The 19946-nt window shown below is 37.0% G+C and overlaps 1 protein-coding gene across 6 annotated transcripts in view; it reads right to left on the bottom strand.

Moving 5' to 3' along the window:
* Positions 1–578: 578 nt before the first annotated feature.
* kita (KIT proto-oncogene, receptor tyrosine kinase a) overlaps positions 579–19946 on the bottom strand; it is a 103537-nt gene continuing 84169 nt past the window's right edge. For 5 of the 6 annotated variants that reach the window (XM_087296331.1, XM_087296330.1, XM_087296329.1 and 2 more), the window contains 10 exons: positions 19833–19937; positions 15901–16011; positions 15677–15815; positions 15510–15592; positions 15120–15250; positions 11389–11511; positions 7801–7912; positions 7623–7722; positions 7397–7502; positions 579–5655 (listed from right to left, as the gene is read on the bottom strand). In XM_087296331.1, coding sequence (XP_087152457.1) covers positions 5482–5655; positions 7397–7502; positions 7623–7722; positions 7801–7912; positions 11389–11511; positions 15120–15250; positions 15510–15592; positions 15677–15815; positions 15901–16011; positions 19833–19937 — 1184 coding nt within the window. In that variant the 3' untranslated portion in view covers positions 579–5481. 6 annotated transcript variants of the gene reach the window in all.

Consider the following 19946-nt stretch of genomic DNA (forward strand, 5'->3'; position numbering starts at 1 on the left):
CAGAGGTGCCGGATTCGGATACTGCGTGTTCCGGCACAAATTAAGCCCTAGTTACATGACAGAACAAATGTATTTGCTTTCCTGTGCTAATCACTCAATTAGCCACCAATTTTCATGCAGGACAGTGAGCCCTGTCACACAGCAAATCAGTTCCTTCAAGCTGAAAACATAATTAAATGGCAGCCCGGAGTCCCGAGTTAAACCTTATTGAATATCTCTGGAAAATCCTTGTTGGTAAGTGTTGAACTCACTACAGTCAGTCAACTGTGAAATGACTTAAGAAGAGTGTATTCGGATAACAGTATGCCAGTATGGATAACAGATGGATACATTTCTGATAAAAAACAAAATCAAGTTTTCCAGCATTGTTCTCTAATTTTGATTCCACCAACAGACCTATTTTTCTTCCCTTTGTCCCAGTTCGAAATCACAATTGGTCCACTCTTTTCCTCACATGACATGTTGTTTTCAAAATAACGCAGAGCAGTGGTCTGCTTTTCTTTTAAGAACACCTATAATCTTCCTCCAGATGGCCAATAAAAGCTTCAAGCTAAAGACCTCAATGATTACAAGGCTCATGGTTTCAGTTATTTATTTACATACTGAAGTAACAAGAGCTACACACAGGATTTGCACATTTGTCTTAAAAATAAAAACTGTAAAATAAATATACAATAAAATACATTAAACAAACAATCTTCTCAGGGGCAAAACACCTTTCAATTATAGAAAAATGCGTATGAGAACTGTAGCGGTCACAAATGGGAGTCCTGGACCGTCTGCGTTTAGTTTTCACGTATACTCCTCCTGGCATCGTTCATTCAGACACCACCGAAAATACTGAAACAGAAAAGCAACGGCGAATATAATGTAAATGGATTAAATGTATAACCAGCTGTACCTGCCGTGTGTCTGAAAACTGCACTTATGAAGAAATGAATCAAGAGGCAAGACGATAACAGAAGATGATCAAGTAAACTTAAATGGAATTGACAAACCGTAACATACAAAACAAAGTCTTTGCAGCACATGAGAGAACGTACCATGGTAATAAAATAAGAAGCAACAATATGATTTACATATACATACACATATATATATATATATATTATTTACATAAAGAAAAGAGCAAATAGTGATGGTATGTATGCAGCGGCTTCAGCATTTGACTTCAGACAAATCTGAAATTCATTAACTACAGTCCTTCTACTGGAGGATCCATCAGTGCTCAGCTATTTTAACAGCAAATGACCTGCATTTACACATTCACACATTCATGCAGACACGCAAAACACATTAGCGCAAATGGAAGCAAGAGCCAGTGCCTAACAGGAACAATGTCCCAGTGTGGCGTGGAGATGGGAGACAGTCTGAATAAGATCTCCCCGGCTGACTTTGTGGAAGTGAGACATCCGGCGGAGGAAGCAGCTGGACACAAAGAACAGAGGGAGACCTGGGAAACGAGCTCCTGACTGAGTGCCTGGACTACTGATGTTTGCTCAGCTCGACTCAGTCATTGCTCATATTCAAAAGCATACTCTGCCCTTTTCCCTTTGGCAATGGAATGAGAATCCGATTGGCTCATCTAAGTAACAGAAAGCCGCTCTTTTTTTTGTGTGTGTGTCCTCCATCTGAAAGCCACCTTTCTATTGGCAGATCCTTCGTTGGCTATTCCTACATAGAGCAAGAAGCCATTGGCACCCGTTTCTACACCCCAGCGGCAGCTTTCTATTGGCTCAACCATCGACAGCATGATTCTCATTGGCTAAAGAGCAGAGATAACGTTTCAGGCACAACAGTTGGTGTAGAAGAGTAATTGAGTCAAGTCTGTAGGAAACAATAACCCGCCATTTCCGCAAACACAAGAACGCAGAGAGACCGCACAACCTCAGAGTACGTTTACACAACAATGAAATGAAAATGGAGCATGATTTAGGTATTTTGGCCATACATTGCCTGAACTACTTTTTACTTTTTCTAACTTTTTTTTTTTTAACTAACCAGGTTCTGCAGGTTGCAATGTCCCGAAATTTGCTTGCCAATCTCAAGCCAATTGTTATGGATTGTTTTGATTCAATTTAGAATTTTCCCAACCAGCGCAGAGCCCGAGGGACCAGAGTAAGTACTCCAACTTGGCCCCACTGCTGGTCCAAAATTTTACCTTTTGAATATATATTCAGCCAATTATAAAACACTTTATTTTGATGGTCTATTTGAGTATTAGTAGTCTGTCTGCTTACTATTTGCTGATACTGCTTCTTTAACAGACATTTAACTGACTATAAGAAACTTTGCAAGTACATGTCAACTTACACTAACCCTAACCCCAACCCACTCCCCAAACTAACAGTTTACATATAATCTAATGAAAATTAGTTGGCATGCAGATGTAATGTAAGTCAAATTCAACAAATAGGCCATCAAAATAAAGTGTGACCAAGCAAACAAACAAACAACAAAAAATAAAATGATAGTTATTGTTTAAGGGTGCTTTTACACTAGCCTCATTTAACTGGGTTGTATCGCAGTAACCACAGTCAAGTGCACATCAAAATCTGACCAAAAAGTATACAGACTGGTTTAAAGAGGTGGTCCAGTTATGCTTTCAAATGAACAGTGGAGCTGTTCTATGAGCTGAGAATATGATCTGAACTCAAACAGACCCAACTGAAAAACATACCGTTCATTTTTGGACTAAACCACCTGCCGTAGTTGTGCGGAGTATGATTGGGCAAGTCATTTCAGGCAAATTTTCCTACTCTGTTTACTCTCAGTTCCCATAGGAATATGGAGTTTAGGAAATACGTTCAATGACATATGGCGAGTGATGTGAATGTGGTCACATGGCTGCATTCTGGATTGTTTAAACTTTCGGAAAAGAGCAATCAGCGTGGTGTAAAAAAAAACTGCAGAAAAAAAACTACAACGTATTATTTGCTGCCCAACCAAATAAATCGAATCACAGATGTGAAAGCACCCTTAATCCCGATTACAATATCGGTTACCGTAATGTAATTACATTATGTAATTAGGTAAAGTAGTTACATAATGTAATTATGTAATGTTTACACAAAATTTAGCAAAAATCAGCAGTCTGGAAATGCCAACTTTTAATAACAACAAAACAAAAAACGTGATTTTGCAAAAATGATGATGTCGCCCACTAATCAGTCCAGATATCATTTATCTATTTGTGAGTGACTGACAATCTAAAAAAAACAACACCAAGAAACACTACAGAGCTGTATGTGAACAGAGCTGTAGTGTTTTGTTTCGTTGCCAACTGGCAAGCATAATACATCGTTGTTTAGCAATTGTTTCCTCAGGAACCATGTTGACAACATTGACATTAGTGAAAGTTTTCAAATACACAGGTGAAAAACATGAGTATGTTTACATGGACACCAACAACCTGATTTTAATATGATTAAGACAATACTCTGATTAAGAGTCTACCATGTAAACATCGATTTTTAATTCATTTAATCCGATTAAGGTCATCATCGAATTAAACATAAATCGAAATACGACGTGGAGTATGCCGATTTTAGTCATATTATTGAGGTGCAGTACAGAGTAGTACGAAGAGTATGCCGATTTTAGTCGCATTATTTAAATGCAGTACATACATGTAAACAACTCAAACTATTACCGTCGTGTAGGATTTTCACCGCATTTTGTGACAGAATGGTCTATACACACACGGCTGTTTGACACTATTCTCTGCGCCTACCAAGTCATTGAAGGACCACAGACACCTGCATTGCGAAATGCGGGAACAAATTTAGTTAAAACAACACTCTTTCAGCAGTTCATACTCGCATCCAATATCTCGTTTGTCATGGGGGTATGCATGACATGTTCCTAAATGAAAGTGAAAGTGCCAAACTGCAGTTAAAGTCGACAAATTAAAAATGAAATACTCCAAATTACATGAAACTATAGAGGAAACCTGAACAGCGTGGTGACCCAGTAACGTTAATCGAATTATGTGCTATAACATGTAAAACGGGATCATGAAACGAACGTTGAAAAAGCAACTCGGGTAACACTTTAATCATATTATTGTCTTATGCAGATTAAAGCAAATATTTAAATTATTGATGTCCATGTAAACGTGGTCATTGTTGTATAAACGTACTGTAACTTAAGAGGTGTCTTTACTTAAAACAAATCATCCCCCACCTTACTTTTCATGCAAAAAATAAAGAGAGCTAGCGAAACATTTACAAATGTACAAAAGAGCACTACTTGCTATGCCTTCCAGTTTCAAAAAAAATATGTTTTCACTCTGATTGTTGTGGAATAAAGAACAGAACTGATGCTACAGAAGCAACCTGATCTTCCACCATTAAGGAACCACGTCCTATTTAAAACTACTTTAAACCGAGCTGTACAAATGAAACCAGTATTTTTTAACCAGATATTTTCCTTGTAGAAGTGACAGAAACGGTTTAAAGTGATCCCTAAAAGAAACACTGTCTAAAAGTTTGATGCCTTAAGCTTGAATTACCACTTCACTGGATCATTTTGCTGTCCCAAATTACGTTTCCATGTTGAAAGGAAAAAAAAAAGAAGACAACACAAGCCAATAACATAATACTGCTATGTAACCAAAATATCACTGAGTAAATGATGAGCTGTGATGAATTGCCTCTACCTGTCTCAACACCTTTCCTGACAGTGAAATGAATTGTGCCTTAATTTGGTCTATCGAAACATAAACTTACAGATTCAGCTGCCAACAGACAAAATACTAGCCCCAACGCAACATGCATCAAGTAGCTTGTTTTTTGGCTTGCGCATGATCATGCTGTCAAAGTTACAATGCGGACTTATTGCTGCTTATACATACATTTCCAGATAACGTAGCCTTATATGTGTTGGATATTTTCATTTTTGAGCAGAAATGATAAATTCGATATGAAAATAACAGCGATTTACACTTTTACTACTGACACTCAGTGAGTCATATTCAACACACGAGTGTTAAAGGTGCGATATAATGCATTTTCAGCTAAAAGATCATGTCAAAATGACGTCGAATTTCCAAAGTTCTCATCGTGATTTGGTCTTGTCTCCGACTTTTGACTTTGTCATGTGTAAAGACTCGACGACTAGCAAAAAGAAGCATTATTAGGTTTATACATCCCAAGTAATGAAGGGATTTTATAGAAAACGAGTTCAGTTCTCCTGCAGATCCGCGTTGGAGATATAGTACCATGGAATGATGCCAGCATTGATTATTAGCTTTCTTGAAAACTCAGTGTCCCACAGTTCCAAAGAACGCATGAAATGGTAATAGGAAAGCACACCATCACTGTCCTTTCTTATATACACAGTCTGCAAGAAAGGTGGAAAGAGCCGGACAGCTCTTGAGATTTACGATCAGTGTTTTTCACCAAAGTCCTCACGTATGTCAGACAGCTACAATGACGCAGAGAGTCTTAGAAGATGACGCTTTTTGCTGAGAGTGGATTTTCAGACTACAGGGTGACTTGGACTCGATCTATCCAAAAAGACGTCGTTGCTGGAGAGCAGAGGTTGAGTGGCTGTGCTGTGACTGCCCACTGAGTTTAGCCGATGGACATGAGAACTGGATTCCTCACGGGGGCCTGGTGCTGCTGGCAACCTGGAGCTGAAGTTTAAGTAAATCTGATGAGAAAAGAGAAGATATTGTTTTATTTACTACTTAATTCTCCAAAAATGACTTTTAGAAACCTTTATTTTCAGAAAAAATACAGAAATGACTTCTGTTTTTCTTTAAACTGTTTTTACTTTAAACTTTTTCTGTTTTTATTTTACAATTGTTACATTTTGACTAATTAAGTTGTTATCTTTTTTAAAACCAGTGTATTTTTTATTAATGTATATTTTAGTCTTTATTTTGGTTTCAGATTTTTGAGCTAAACTGAATAAAAATTAGAACATTTTCCTGAGAAAAAATCTGATGTTTTATTATTTTTTTATAACATTACATTTATATAATAAATAATAATAATTATTATTATTTTATGGTTTTAAGTTTAGTCAAAGTCAAAGACCTTTAAGACAAGTCATTTTACTCTGCGGCCATCTTTGAAATGTCTCTTGGGCAGTATGCTCTGGCATTCTGTTTAAATGGGGAAACATCAAATTCTCCAAAACTACTTGCAAAGCGTAAGGAACCACCAATAAAATTAAACAACATCTAACTCTTTAGTTTCATTTCTAAATGTTTGAATCACCCAAAATCTGCAGAAACTCATGTTTGGTCCAAGTACCTCTCCCAGAGGATCGTCAGCCTATAGCGATCAATGATTGGCTCCTGTATTAGAAGGTGGGGTTTCTTCACCATATAGAGATCAATAATTGGCTTCTGTTTTAGAAGGCGGGCTTTATTCGCCATATAGCGATCGATGATTGGAGTTTAATTTTAGTTTATTTCAGAGTAGTTTAAGTTTCAATGCTGAAAGTCCAAACACTGAAGAGCAAATCCATATATGTGCAGTCCCAAACCAAGCAACCCAGTGGCGAGGAACAAATTACACCAATTGACGAAAGTGAAGGAAAAAAAAAACAAGAGAAACCAGGCTCAGTTGGGGGAGATCATTTCTCCACTGACCAAACTTCTTGTGCAGAGCTGCAGTCTAAGTGCTGAAGGCTGGAGACGCTGGATGTCCATCGTGGAGAAGCTGTAGGTATGAGTTGGTCACTGACGGTTGTTCAGACAGGCCCACGGGGTCACTGGGGTCCTTTCAGGTCCTTTCTTTTGGGGTCTCATGCTCTCAACTAATCCATGACCAACACAGAATCTGCTCAGGATACAGCCTGGTCCAGGATTATGGAGACGTTTGAAGTGCTCTGTAGTCGGCATCAACTCTTCAGATCTTAGATCACATCAATGGTGCTGCACAATCTCTAGAGGACTTTTTAACTATAACAAGCTTGATATGGTTATCATGTTTCAAACCATTCAGCATTTTTTAATGTATTTAAACAAATTCATAAAAAAAGTGTTATGTTAATTTTTAAAGTTTTCGTTATTTTGTTGCGTTTTATTGTCATTTGTACTGAAAAAATTCTCAAGTATGTGTGTATTTTTGATTTGTTTACATTTTAGTTTTTATTTTGGTTACATTGTTATTTTTTTTAACTAACCTGAATGAAAATGGGAAATATTTCCTTGGCAGAAAGCAGGTTTATTATTATTATTTTTTGAGATGACACTTTATGGTTTTAAAAATGGTTTTAAGTTAACTATAACAAGCAAATTTGCTTTTAAACAAGTTTATAGTAAAAGTTTATAGTTTGTGTATTAAAAAACTATTTTGGAAAACAAAACAAGTTTGTTATTAATCCTTGCACTTTTACAAAGTTTTGAGAGCTAAAAGAGAAGATAAAGAAAGCAGCCTACGTGTTTAGTGCTGTCTGAAATCTGTTGTTCGATCTTCTCCACTATCTTGCTAAATGAGGGTCTCTTGACAGGGTCGGCATCCCAGCATGAGTGCATGATATCGTACCTGAAACACAACAACACAGCAATGTTTTTTCAGTATGTCTGGGAACATTTTTGTAGCATGTAAATGGTTTCATTATCTTGTCATTATCTTCCTACAGAACTTCTCACATCTCAAACTTACATTTCACTTGGGGAAAACTCCGGAGACTCCATTCGATATCCTTCCTTGATCATCTTATAGAATTTAGAGTCCACAGGCATCCCTGGATATGGACTACTCCCTTTTAAAGCACAATGGTTGAATGAACAAGCAGTTTATCATATAATAATATTGTTATTATGAGATGAGCTGAACGTACCAAGAGAGAAGATCTCCCACAGCAGGATGCCATAAGACCAGACGTCACTCTCAAAGGTGTAAACACACTCAAAGATGCTCTCCGGGGACATCCATTTTACTGGGAGACGAGCCTGTGCAGAGAAAACCCTCATTACACACATTCCTTCCTTAACAGCACCGACAGCTTAAAAACACGCAGTGCATCACACATTTCTCCTGTGACTCCCATAGAAACGGTTTACAATCAAAACACACATTTGGAAACTCCAACCGTGTGGTTTTGATGTTATTAACAAGTTGTAGATTGATGTTACATGACTTGAGGTCTTTCACACAGTGCTTAAAAGGTGCTGCCGGTGGTTCCAAACCTTTTCTGTTGAACACAAGAGAAGATCTTTTGAGTCGGAAACCAGTTGACATCAATTTCTATAAGTGGAGGAATACTGAAATACTATGTAAGTCAATAGTTACTGGTTTCCAGCATTCTTTTAAAGGTTTTCTTTTGTTTTCAATAGAAGAAAGGAAGTCAAAGAGGTTTGAAACAAGTGGAGATTGAGTGATGTATACAATAAACTGAAATAAATAAATAAATCACTGTTTTTACTGACTTTTATGTACAGGTATAGGTTGGATATTTCATGGAAATGAAGCCCTAGAAATAGCTGTCAGGTAAGCGCACTGACTAATGACCTATAGGGAGTGTATTGAGACACACCCAAAACAAACAAATCAACACGGTAATCTGTTAGAAGGACAGCAATCAGTTAAAAAAGGGGTAAATGATTATAGTATTCAATTTACCTAGGGCTTAATTATTTCAAGTGTTCAAGCTAAAGCTCTAAGTACTGTAAATGTAGAGAATAAAAATATCTATGAAGGCTTGAACTGTAAACCATGTTTGTCATGACTGTTTGTTGCTTTGGGCTTCGTTTACACCATGAAAACCTGGATGCAAATTGAGTATCTGTAGTTGAAGCCAGCAATAGCAACATTAGTGTTCTCGTTAATGCAAATCCTGGAAAATAAATCAACTGTCTTGATATGGCAGAAATCACCCTATTCTCAGCTTGTTTTGCATGGATCTCTTGACAGTATTTAACATTCTGGTAAAGTGCATGTCTCAACATGGATAAAAGATCTTGTATTTTATACTGAATATGGTCATAGTGCTTTAAGGGGGATTTCCTTTCTAAGTGCTCTTGGAATAAAACCCATCTCTCTCACACACATATACACACATAGAGTATCAGGATAAATTACAGGGGCTTGTGGCAAAAAAAAAGTTAAATTTGATTAAATTCAAAAAGCTTTATTGTCTGTCCCAAAATGGGTTAGAAAATTGTCTTTAGACAAAAAGCTCATCCACAATAATACAAAAAAGGATGAAAGGATGAACAAATATTGGCTAAAAAAATCCAAGATAATGGGCCAAGATAAACTAAGCTAATGTATTACAGTTGTCATGATTGAAATCAGTTTATTGGCTGAATTCTGCACCCTTCTTCAAATTCAACAACAGAATGCTGATACGATTTAAGATATTTATTTAGCAGCTTTAGAGATGATAAAAAAGAGATTTTGTATTTAGTATATGTTTTGTCTATGTTTCCAGATTATGATGTGCTATTTATAATGGATGTATTGTATTATTAAGATTAAAATATAGTTATAATAAATGTATTCTATTGAGTGGCATTAAGGTGGCTAAGTGGTTGGCACAGTTGCCTCACAGCAAGAAGGTTGCCTTTCTTTTGCATGTTTGCGTGGGTTTTCTCTGGGTGCTCTAGTTTATGGATATTGGATAAACTAAATTGACTTTAGTGTGTAATTGGGAGAGTTTGTGGGTGTTTCCCAGCACTGAGGGTTGTACTCTCAGTGCTGGGTGGGGCTGGAAACACATCTGCTTTATAAAACCAAAGACTATAGAATGCACAAGATGTGTCACTCGTATAGTTTTGAATGGGGAAGAGTGTAACGGTCAATATGGCAAATGAAGCCCCGCCTTCTAGTACAGGAGCCAATCATTGATCATTCTAAACTGACGGATGGGGGAAAAGCTCAGTCCAGACGTGTGCTTTCACAACAAACACACTTGAATCTCAGCAAATACTTGCTTCACAGACATAAGAAATTTATCTAAATAAAGCGTGAAATTTGTACTTTTAAACAACTATACTTGAAAACGAAGGATTTTTGGTTTAATAATCTGTATGAAATGAACGCGAGGTACAGTCTGTCCTGTCTCATGACAGCAGCAACTACTCAAAAGCCCACAAACTTGTAATCATATAGTCGCTGTCATTTCTGGAAGAGATTCACCATCAAGACCAAGTTGTGAATTACTTCAGAAGAGCAGCACGATATGACGAAGCATTATTTAGAGCATAATAATGTGTAGAACCACCATAAATGAGGTTGGTGTCGTGATCTCGTTTCATTTGAGTGCGAATGCGCTTTAGCTTGAGCAACCTGAAAAAATGCAGATTTTGTTTGATTCCAACGTTTAGAAACTAAATTAAATTAAATTCACCAAATTTAAAAATCATTATTACAAATAAGGGGCATGGTGACACAGTGGGTAGCAATGTCGCCTCACAGCAAGAAGGTCACAGGTTCAAGCCTCGGCTGGGTCAGTTGGCATTTCTGTGTGGAGGTTGCATGTTCACCCTGTGCGGGTGTGAGTTTCCTCCGGGTGCTTCTGTTTTCTCCACAGTCCAAAGACATGTGGTATAGGTGAATTGGATAAGCCGAATTGTCTGTAGTGTATGTGTGTGAATGGGAGTGTATGGGTGTTTCCCAGTGATGGGTTGCAGCTGGAAGGGCATTCGCTGCGCAAAACATGTGCTGGATAAGTTGGCGGTTCATTCCACCGTGGTAACCCCTGATTTATAAAGGAACTAAGCCAAAAAGAAAATGAATGAATGAATGAATATTACAAATTAAAAAGCAATAATCCACTATTATGAATTTTGTCTTATTATTATTTATGTTAAATAGGTTGTCAGTATTGAAATCATTTTATTGTATTATATATTTTATTTAATTAATGAAATAATAGGTATTTGGCATTAAAGGCAACATGGCAACTTGCTTGATGCAAATCTTTATGCTGTAGTTTTACCCTAATATGCACATTTGCTCTATTCTATTTCATTTAGTGCAAGTAGTGCGGTTTCACTGAGAAATCCCAAATTATTATGTGCTCTGTATGAGACACTTATTTAAACAACAACAATAACAACAACAACAAAAAGTAGCAAAGTGTGGAATGCACTCAACTGTCACATTTTAATTGCATGGTGTCAGGGCAGGGCTTTTAGACTCCAATGATGAATGACATATTAACCCGATAAAACCCACACACAACCCTGCCTAGTGTACAGTATGTCATTAGGGATACAACTTGTGTTGGGCTGACAGTCCGTCTTTAGCCCTGATGCCAATGCCAATTAAATGCTTTTAACCTCAAGGAAGTGTCTTCAATCTGGATTGCATGCCATTCACTTAATCCCATAATTACTTAACCGTATGACATGTAAAATCTAGTGAGAAAATCCACAGGAACATTTAGATTAAAGTTGTTTCTGAGGAACAAGTAATGACTTACATTGCCTTTGACAACATAGTTTGAGTCAGTTGTGATGTCTCGGGCTAGTCCAAAGTCACAGATCTTGGCCACTCTGCCTTGGGTGAGGAGAATGTTTCTGGCAGCCAGGTCTCTGTGAATACACTGAAAACACACACACATACAATAAACACTCATGTAGAAATGCAAGTGAACATACACTCAAATATATTATGGAATAGAGCACAGACATTAACCCTTGTGCACTGTTCAGATTTACTGCCCTTTTGTTACTGTATGTTAAGAATTAAAACATCCACTAAATTAAATTGCCATAAAAATGCTTGAGGTAAATATTTTTTCTATACATATATATATATATATATATATATATATATATTTTTTTTTTTTTTTTTTTTTTTTTTTTTCTATAAATCTGTTTATCAACCTCAGTCCTGATCAAAACTACTAACTTGTTTAGGAAATTATAGGATGTTAACTCTTTAATTGCCATATTCACAAATGATTCTGCTGATTTGCTGAAAAACACACACAAAAGGGTGTACTTTTAATATAAATAGTAATTGTCGTCTGGATTTTTTTTTTTTTACCTTTTGTCACAGTCTTGGACATGTGAAGAATTAATAACAACATTGGCTTTGATGCATTTTTAGATTTAAAAATTTTGTTTTACGTGACCAAAAAAAATTATATTGAAACTATGTCCTTTTGTATTTTTTTTCACCAAATCAGTGACATCATTTATGAATTTGGCAAATAAAAATTTAAAATCCTGTAATTTTCTAAAGAATTTTGTAAATTTTATCAAGAATGAGTATATATATTATATAATATAATATATATAATAGAAATAATATACATCTGATGCATTTTTACCGCAGTTTAATTTAGTGAATGTTTTCATCCCAAACATAATAAAAAGTCAATTTGTAGTAAATTTGTCCAGAGTGTATCGCTGAGTTAAAAAAAAAAATAAATAAAAATTTCAAAAGCATTTTCTCAAAACATGTGTCAAAATAAGATATCACCAAAATTCATTCTGCTAGCTGAAATACAGAACAAGTTATGGCCAAATTTAGATATAAAATCACCCCAGAGTGGATAAAAATATCCCCAACAGTACATAAGGGTTAAACGAAGCAGGGATGGACCACCCATACAAAATGAAATTGATCATAGTAAAGGGTGTTTTATTTTATTTTATTTTGATTGATTGTTGTAGATAAAAACAGTGGACTGGAAGGGCTATAAAAAGCACCACTGAGTGAACTAAGTTCCATCTAGCTCTTAGCTCTTGGTCACCATGCGTGATTTCAATAGTTTTAATTTCGATAGTATGGAAGATGGTATGGAGAATAAAGGATGGTTGAACTGTTATCTACGGATGAACTATCTGCTTTCAAATGTCAGGACTATTCAAAGTGGCAAGTATTTACAATAACAGTGCCAAAATTCAAAACCTCATTAGCAGAGAAGTGTTGCGCATTCCCAAATGTAAGTTAGCGCGGAGGTGCTGAAATGAATGAGCTGACAGTAAACTCGGTGTGACTAATTTAGAGCTCTTCAACTAAACTGAATACTGGACCTGCTGACCAAGTGGGGAAATGTGATATTTCTCGGCATGATCCTCAGTGAATGAGTGTGTGCATGTGCCTGACAACATGTGTGGGTTTGTATGTGACCTGGCGTAACCCAATCCTTGACTGGACAGAGGTAATGGAATGTGAGCCTGTGGCATTGTAGAGGAAGAGCGAGAAGATCTGCGGTATGGGATTACTGCAAACACTCGGAATATAAAACTCACTATCCATTAGAGAGACAGAGCACAAACAAATGATTAACGAGTTCACCTGCCCATTGAGCCTCGGTAGATAATGGTAAGCAATCTTGGCTTGAGTTCCTTGGAAGACACTCAAACCCGAGGTTCTGCTCAAGTTTTGAGCTAGACCTTCCTTCACATTGGAAGAGAAATATAGGAGGTAGAGGTATGCTAAAAGAATTGAAGCTGCACATATACTGTGTGATAGGACTCAATGATCTGGCTCCTATCTAGCCTCCTTGTTTAGAACTTGATTTCACAAGTTGCCCGCTAAAGGGTTAGTTCACACAAAATTCTAAATCTGTTATTAATTACTCACCTACATCATTCCAAACCTTTGAGCTATTAGTTTATCTTTGGAACACAAATGAGGATATTTTAGGTGAAATCTAAGAGATGCCTCATTCTCCACAGATGGTTAAGACTTGTTCAAAGTCCAGAATTGTACTAAAACAATCTCAAAACAAACCATATACCTTAAGTATTTCACCTGGAATAATATCAAGAGTAGGCGGCATGGTGACTCAGTGGTTAGCACTGTCATCTCACAGCAAGAAGGTCGCTTGTTTAAGTTGAGAGAGCCAGTTGGCATTTCTGTGTGGAGTTTGCATGTTCTCCCCATGTTTGCACAGGTTTCCAACGGGTGCTCCGGTTTCCCCCACAGTCCAAAGACATGCGCTATAAGTGAATTGAATAAACCAATTGTCCACAGTTAATGTGTGTGCATGGATGTACTCCCAAAACGCTGCATTAAACATATGCTGGAATAGTTGGGGGTTCATTCCACTGTGGCGACCTCTAAAATAGAGACTAAGCCAAAGCTAAATGAATGAATGAATATTATCAAGAGTGTTGACATGTCGCCCCGCTGGCATATTACCTCAGATACACCTGTGCTTTCTTTCAAACAGATGAAGTCATGGATGGTGATGTTATGAATGTGCACAATATACTGACATTGAGGAGAAGAAATGCTTGAATAAAGTTGTTATTTTTATTGTATGTGTGCACAAAAGTATTCTCATAGATTTATTATATTACGACTGGACTACTGATGGCATATGGTGTGTTTGAAGGATTTTTTACAATCATTTTTCTACTCTTTGAACAAGTCAAGAACCTCGCTGTCTATGAAGGATGAGGAAGCTCTCGGATTTCAACAAAACCTTCTTGAATTGTATTCTGAAGATGAACGAAAGTTTCAATATATCATGAGCGTAAGTAATTAATCAAATAATTTGTCATTTTAGAAGACCTAACACTTACAGAACTTGTAACACAATGGAAAAGAACTTGGCTTTCTGGTGGCTCCGAACCAATATTTGATTTAAGCTCTAAGCTAAACCCCCGAAAAGTAAATTACCAAGCAACCAAAATGTGAATAGTCCAGTAATAAAAGGATGGAAAATTCAATTTCCAATTTAAATCCAAGGATGTGCAGAAAAAAGTTACATTTGCAAGCAACACATGGCAAGCACATGCCACAACCTATTAACAGCTCATTTTTATGTAAGTGATGGGAGATATTCCAGATGAAACCAGATGAGCTAAAGTGCATGGAAAAGTTGAAACAGCTGGGGTACATGGATGCCTACACGGAGGCGAAGAAGATCGAAGTTAGTGGCGGCACCTTAGCGAATTTGCAGAAGGATGCCTAGAGGGGTGGCCCCAATCCTAAATATTCTCTCTACTTGGGAGACCAGCGATTGGGGGGTTTTGGAAAAAGCTCAATAATAAAAGCAGCTTTACGAAAATTCATTGTCAAAAGTAAAAAACAGCAGTTCATCTGTTTTAGACATTTATCACAGGATTGGCTGGACCCGAATGCCAGAAGAGATGTTGCTGGTACACTGCTTATACACACTTGTGTATAATATTGATTGACAGGAAAGATTAGGCTCCTCCCAAACACATTCACTAAAGAAACACTTACGTTCTTTGATGCCAGAAAATCCATCCCTTTGGCTACTTGGTAGGAGAAGCTGAGAAGATCCTCAGTGTCCAGAGTCAAGCCGTCTTCCTGCAGAATCTCACTGACGGCATCAGAATCACTGTACGAATCCCCTTAAAGGGTGAAAAATTCAAGTAAGACATAAAACATGCTGAGACGGGATGAGAAATGTGCAAGGAACACTAAAGAAAAAAATAAAATACAAAAAGAGATGAGACAAGGTGAGCTGAAGAGAAGAGTCTTAGAAAGTAAAGAGACAAGAATACAATTGGAGAACTAAGAAGACATGAGATGAAACAAGAGATGAAATGACATGAAAAGTTAAAAGACAAGAAGACCTACAGTAAAGAAGTCACAAGACATAAATCCAACCTTTATTAAGTGATCGTCTGTTTTCGGAGGACAGGATTCCCAGTACAGAGGGCTTCATGGTCATGTATCCATTTCTGCTGTCACTAGGATCATATATAATTTTTTTAGGGAATCCAGAAGGAATCTTCATGCTATCCAACTTCACCAGTTGCACTTATGATACTTACTTTGGTTCTGACTGCATCATGACATTTCTATAATAAGCATCTTCGCCTAGTGTAGTGTAGTAGAAATATACTCTCCTTCTGCGCAGGAAGTTCAACAGGTCGCCGAAACAGCAGTACTCTGTTATAACTAGAGTTGGACCTGCACAACAGACCAGTTTGGCAATGAAGAACACACAATTCACTGCACAAACCTGCAAAAATAATATCTAGTGTTGGTCTCTCACCTCCAACAGTGCATGCCCCAAGCAGGTTGACAATGTTAATGTGGTTGCCAAGATAACTAAGCACCTTCAGCTCTGACATCAGAGCCTCTTTCTCTGTTGCATGGGCACTCGCTATAGGGGAAAAAAAAAAAAACAGAACATAAATATAAAAAATAAATAAATAAATAAAAATAAATAAATAAAACGCAGTTTTGTTATAATACATAAATGCAATTCCATTTCTGCTACAGGATTAAATAAATACATTATGCAATTTTTGCTAAATATAAACTCAGAACTGCAAGAAACTGTCAGAGTTCTGAAAGTTTTTTTTTTTCAAACCTGCAACTTTGTTTCCCAAAAATGTATTTTTATTATACACATTTTTGCAAGACAATAAGCCAGAATTTATAGCTGAGATCTCTTTCAGAAGTCTGACTGCATTTCTTGCGATTGCATATTTATTAAGGATTTTTTACAAAAAATTGCCGTTATTGTGAAATACAATCTTCTGATCATTTTATTTATTTATTTATCCATTTATTTATTTATATTTGAAAAGTTATTTCACAGTTCAGATTTTTTATTTTATTTTTTTTTAAATTGAGATACATAAATTCACAATTGAAAACCCTCAAATTCAAGAATTATATTCCCCTGGTTTTACAGACCAGACTTAAAATCCCATGAAGTGCTTTGAAATGGAATATTTTGCTCAATGTCTGAAATATGAAAACGAGGTGGGGCATATAGTAACCCCTCCCCTTTCTAGAAAACTACCAATAGCATTTAGTTTTTATCACAGCACTACCAGTGAGAGTGGATGAACACAAGCCCATATAGCAATAGGGATCTTGAAAGAAAAAGCACATTTCCGATAGTAGAGGACAACCATTTGAATCATTTGACATAATTTTAATTGATTTGTCAATGTATTTGATTAGAAACTAAAATATGAGGTGACCTCAAAAATCCTTTATCCATTTAGGCAGAAGAAGGAAACTGCAAGCTACTGTATGTAACAGATGTAAAAATAGAGTGGATCCTGGGGCTCCCTCCCGTTTGCAAGGTGAGAGGGGAGTTTGAGCTCAGGTACAGATATTGAGGTACATAAACAGATATCAGGTACAGAAACAGATATTGATTGTTCTTAAGATATAACTAATTACTAGGAGCATGTCTATGGTGCCGATTTGGAATAGTCAATTGACTTAAGTTGCATGTTTTTGGATGGTGGAAGGAACCCGGGGAACCCAGATAAACCCACGTGAGCAAAGGGAGAACGTGTAAACTCTGCACAGAAACGTTGGCTGGCCTGGTAAGGACTAGAACCAGTGATGTTCTTGCTGTGAGGCAACAGTGCTAACCACTGAGCCACCCATGCCACCCATCTAGGAAAGGAGGAGGAGTAGGGGTGGAAGGGGGGATTCATCAAAATGAAGATGGCTGTTATATGGAACTTAGGGTATTTATAGTGGCTTAGGAATAATCTGATTGGTGAATCATAAATTAAATAATGCAGGACCGGCTGCAAGCAATCATAAGCATGTGATCCTCTTGAAATTAGTTTATAAATAAACTTCACTTATTCAAGTCATTTTAAGGCCTAATTTTGACTTAAAGGTGGCATGAAATCAAAATTTACTCTCCTTATTTTTATGTTTATAGTAGGGATGGGAAGATTAACCGATATGTATCGACACGCGGTCATGCGCGTGCACGATGCGAGTGCATCGGTAGAGCAGCAGAGGATGAATGAAATTTTGGAAGCAAATCGAGATGCATCGGTTTTTGCGAGATGCATCGGTTTTTCCAAGATACAACTTATATTTTTAATATAGAATGTATTTTTTTATTTATTAACAAGTGTTGTCAACCTGTTTTTGGCGCATAATTTAATCGACCTACATAAAGTATGCCTTAGCAACGGACCTGCGGATGTGTACACTTACACTACAACTCAGTGTATCAGGTGTGCGGATGAAGATAGTGGTGCGCCCTCAGAAAGCGAGAAGCAAAACAAACATTTTATTCCCCACTGAGTTCTAAATCTAAAGTATGGCAACATTATGGATTTAAGGATGGACGACTTGACAGGACAGATGCAATTTGCAAAATGTGCCGCGCATCTGTAAAATACACGGGCAACAGTACGACTAATCTGATATCTCACTTGAAGCGGCGCCACGGTGTTGTTTTGGAAGCATCTTCCAGTGTTCCTGCATCCCCGGCTTCCTGCACAGCTTCAACTGTAGCTACCAGCTCCAAAAGTGGTGAGAAAAGCATTGCAAGTTTTTTTCCATGCGCAACAGTTTTGTGCGCTCTACGCCAAAAACGGATGTTATTGCATTGTTCATCTGCAAAGATATTCAGCCTAGTGTCACGGAGAACGAAGGTTTTAAATACCTCCTCCTGTTAATTTGTATTTAATTATATTTTTATTAGCCTATTGTTTACAGTGACAGTGATGTTTCAAAGCAGCATAACACTGCTAGTTCACGACCTTAAGTTTTGAATATTCAGTGGCAAAATATCTTTGTAAAACTTGTTTTCATATTTGAAAAGTTAAATCACAATTCTTGTTGTGCAATGGTAAACCTTTATGTTGAAAGAGTGCAAATATATATATTTTAATATATATTGCACTCATACATTCTGTTTATCTTGAAAATACTTAAATAATATGTGCTATATGTTCTAAAATGGCCCTCTACTGTAAACTGACACTCTGGCTCTAAGAGAAAAGTTTGTAAAAAAAATTCTTGGTTTTGCTTGGTTAATAAATAATCAAACTCATTCAATGGCACAGCATCCTCTTTCACATAATCTCATAAACTTGATCTAATTAGTTAGTGCTGAATTATTGCATTGTATCGTGATATGGGTGTGAATCGTATCGTGTTGCATCGCAATATGTCACAAATGTATCACAAATATATCGGATCATATTCTTTGTATCGAGATGCGTATCGGATCGACATTATAGCTTAGATGCCCAACCCTAGTTTATAGTAGTTGTTATTATAAACAATGTACAATTTTGTAAAAAACAATTTGTCCTTGTAATATTTAATCAAATACCTGTCACACCTGGGCTCTCACAGAATGGCAAAGGAGTTAACTAAACTAAGGGGTATTAATACACAAGGACTAATGGAACTGACGACACACAGGGGAGGAACAGAGGTGAGACTCATGGGACATTAACAAACAGCGGGAACTAGAACAAAGGGGTCACATGATACAAATAAACACACATGGAGCATGGAAACATGGGGAAAGGTCACATGACAAAACACGGGAGTCTGACAATACCATAACCTTTCCTCTTTCTTGAAAATATTTTTCTTCACTTCTGGTCCCATGGAATGCCCATAGGGCGGGGTATATCATGTTTCTGCCCTGTTTTCACCCATTTAGCAATCTTCCTCCATTTTGTTAGCAATGCCCTTCTTCCAATGATCCAACTGGTTCCCAATGGATGAAATCATACAGTTTTTTTGTCAATTCACAGCGAAAGGACAACCTTACTTTCTGATTCACGCCGACGAATAAGCCCTGCTTGTAAAACCAGTCTAATAACTCTGAATTCTGATCTGTTTTTGTTCCTCAAAATTTTTCTGTTTTTGTGATATCATAATTCTAAATGTTTGGTTCTCACAATAGTTTACACCTTGTAATTCAGATCGGTTAATCTTTGTTTTATTTAAAGGTATTATGGCTCAAAGGCATAAACCAACAATCCCAGAGTGTTCTGGGAACCAAAATTTGTGGGTTACTGCAAATGTTTAACCATTGCTCTTCTCATCAGGCAGGTTTGTGTACTTTCTGGTGTGTCATTACCCGCTGCCTCATTTGCTTAAATAAACGTGCTGGTCAAACAGGCCTTGTTGTAACAATTCAACTCGTATTTCACAAAACTCTGAACATACTCTACGTTGCTTTTCACTCACGTTTCAGCATCTTCACAGCTACAGTCATCACAGTGTCTGCTTTGGACATCCCATAAGCCGTTGCCTCCACCACCTTTCCAAATGCTCCAGATCCAAGAGTTTTTCCTGGAAATG

The sequence above is a fragment of the Danio rerio genome, chromosome 20 (assembly GCF_052040795.2).
Source record: "Danio rerio strain M-AB ecotype USA chromosome 20, GRCz13ab, whole genome shotgun sequence".
NCBI lineage: Eukaryota > Metazoa > Chordata > Actinopteri > Cypriniformes > Danionidae > Danio > Danio rerio.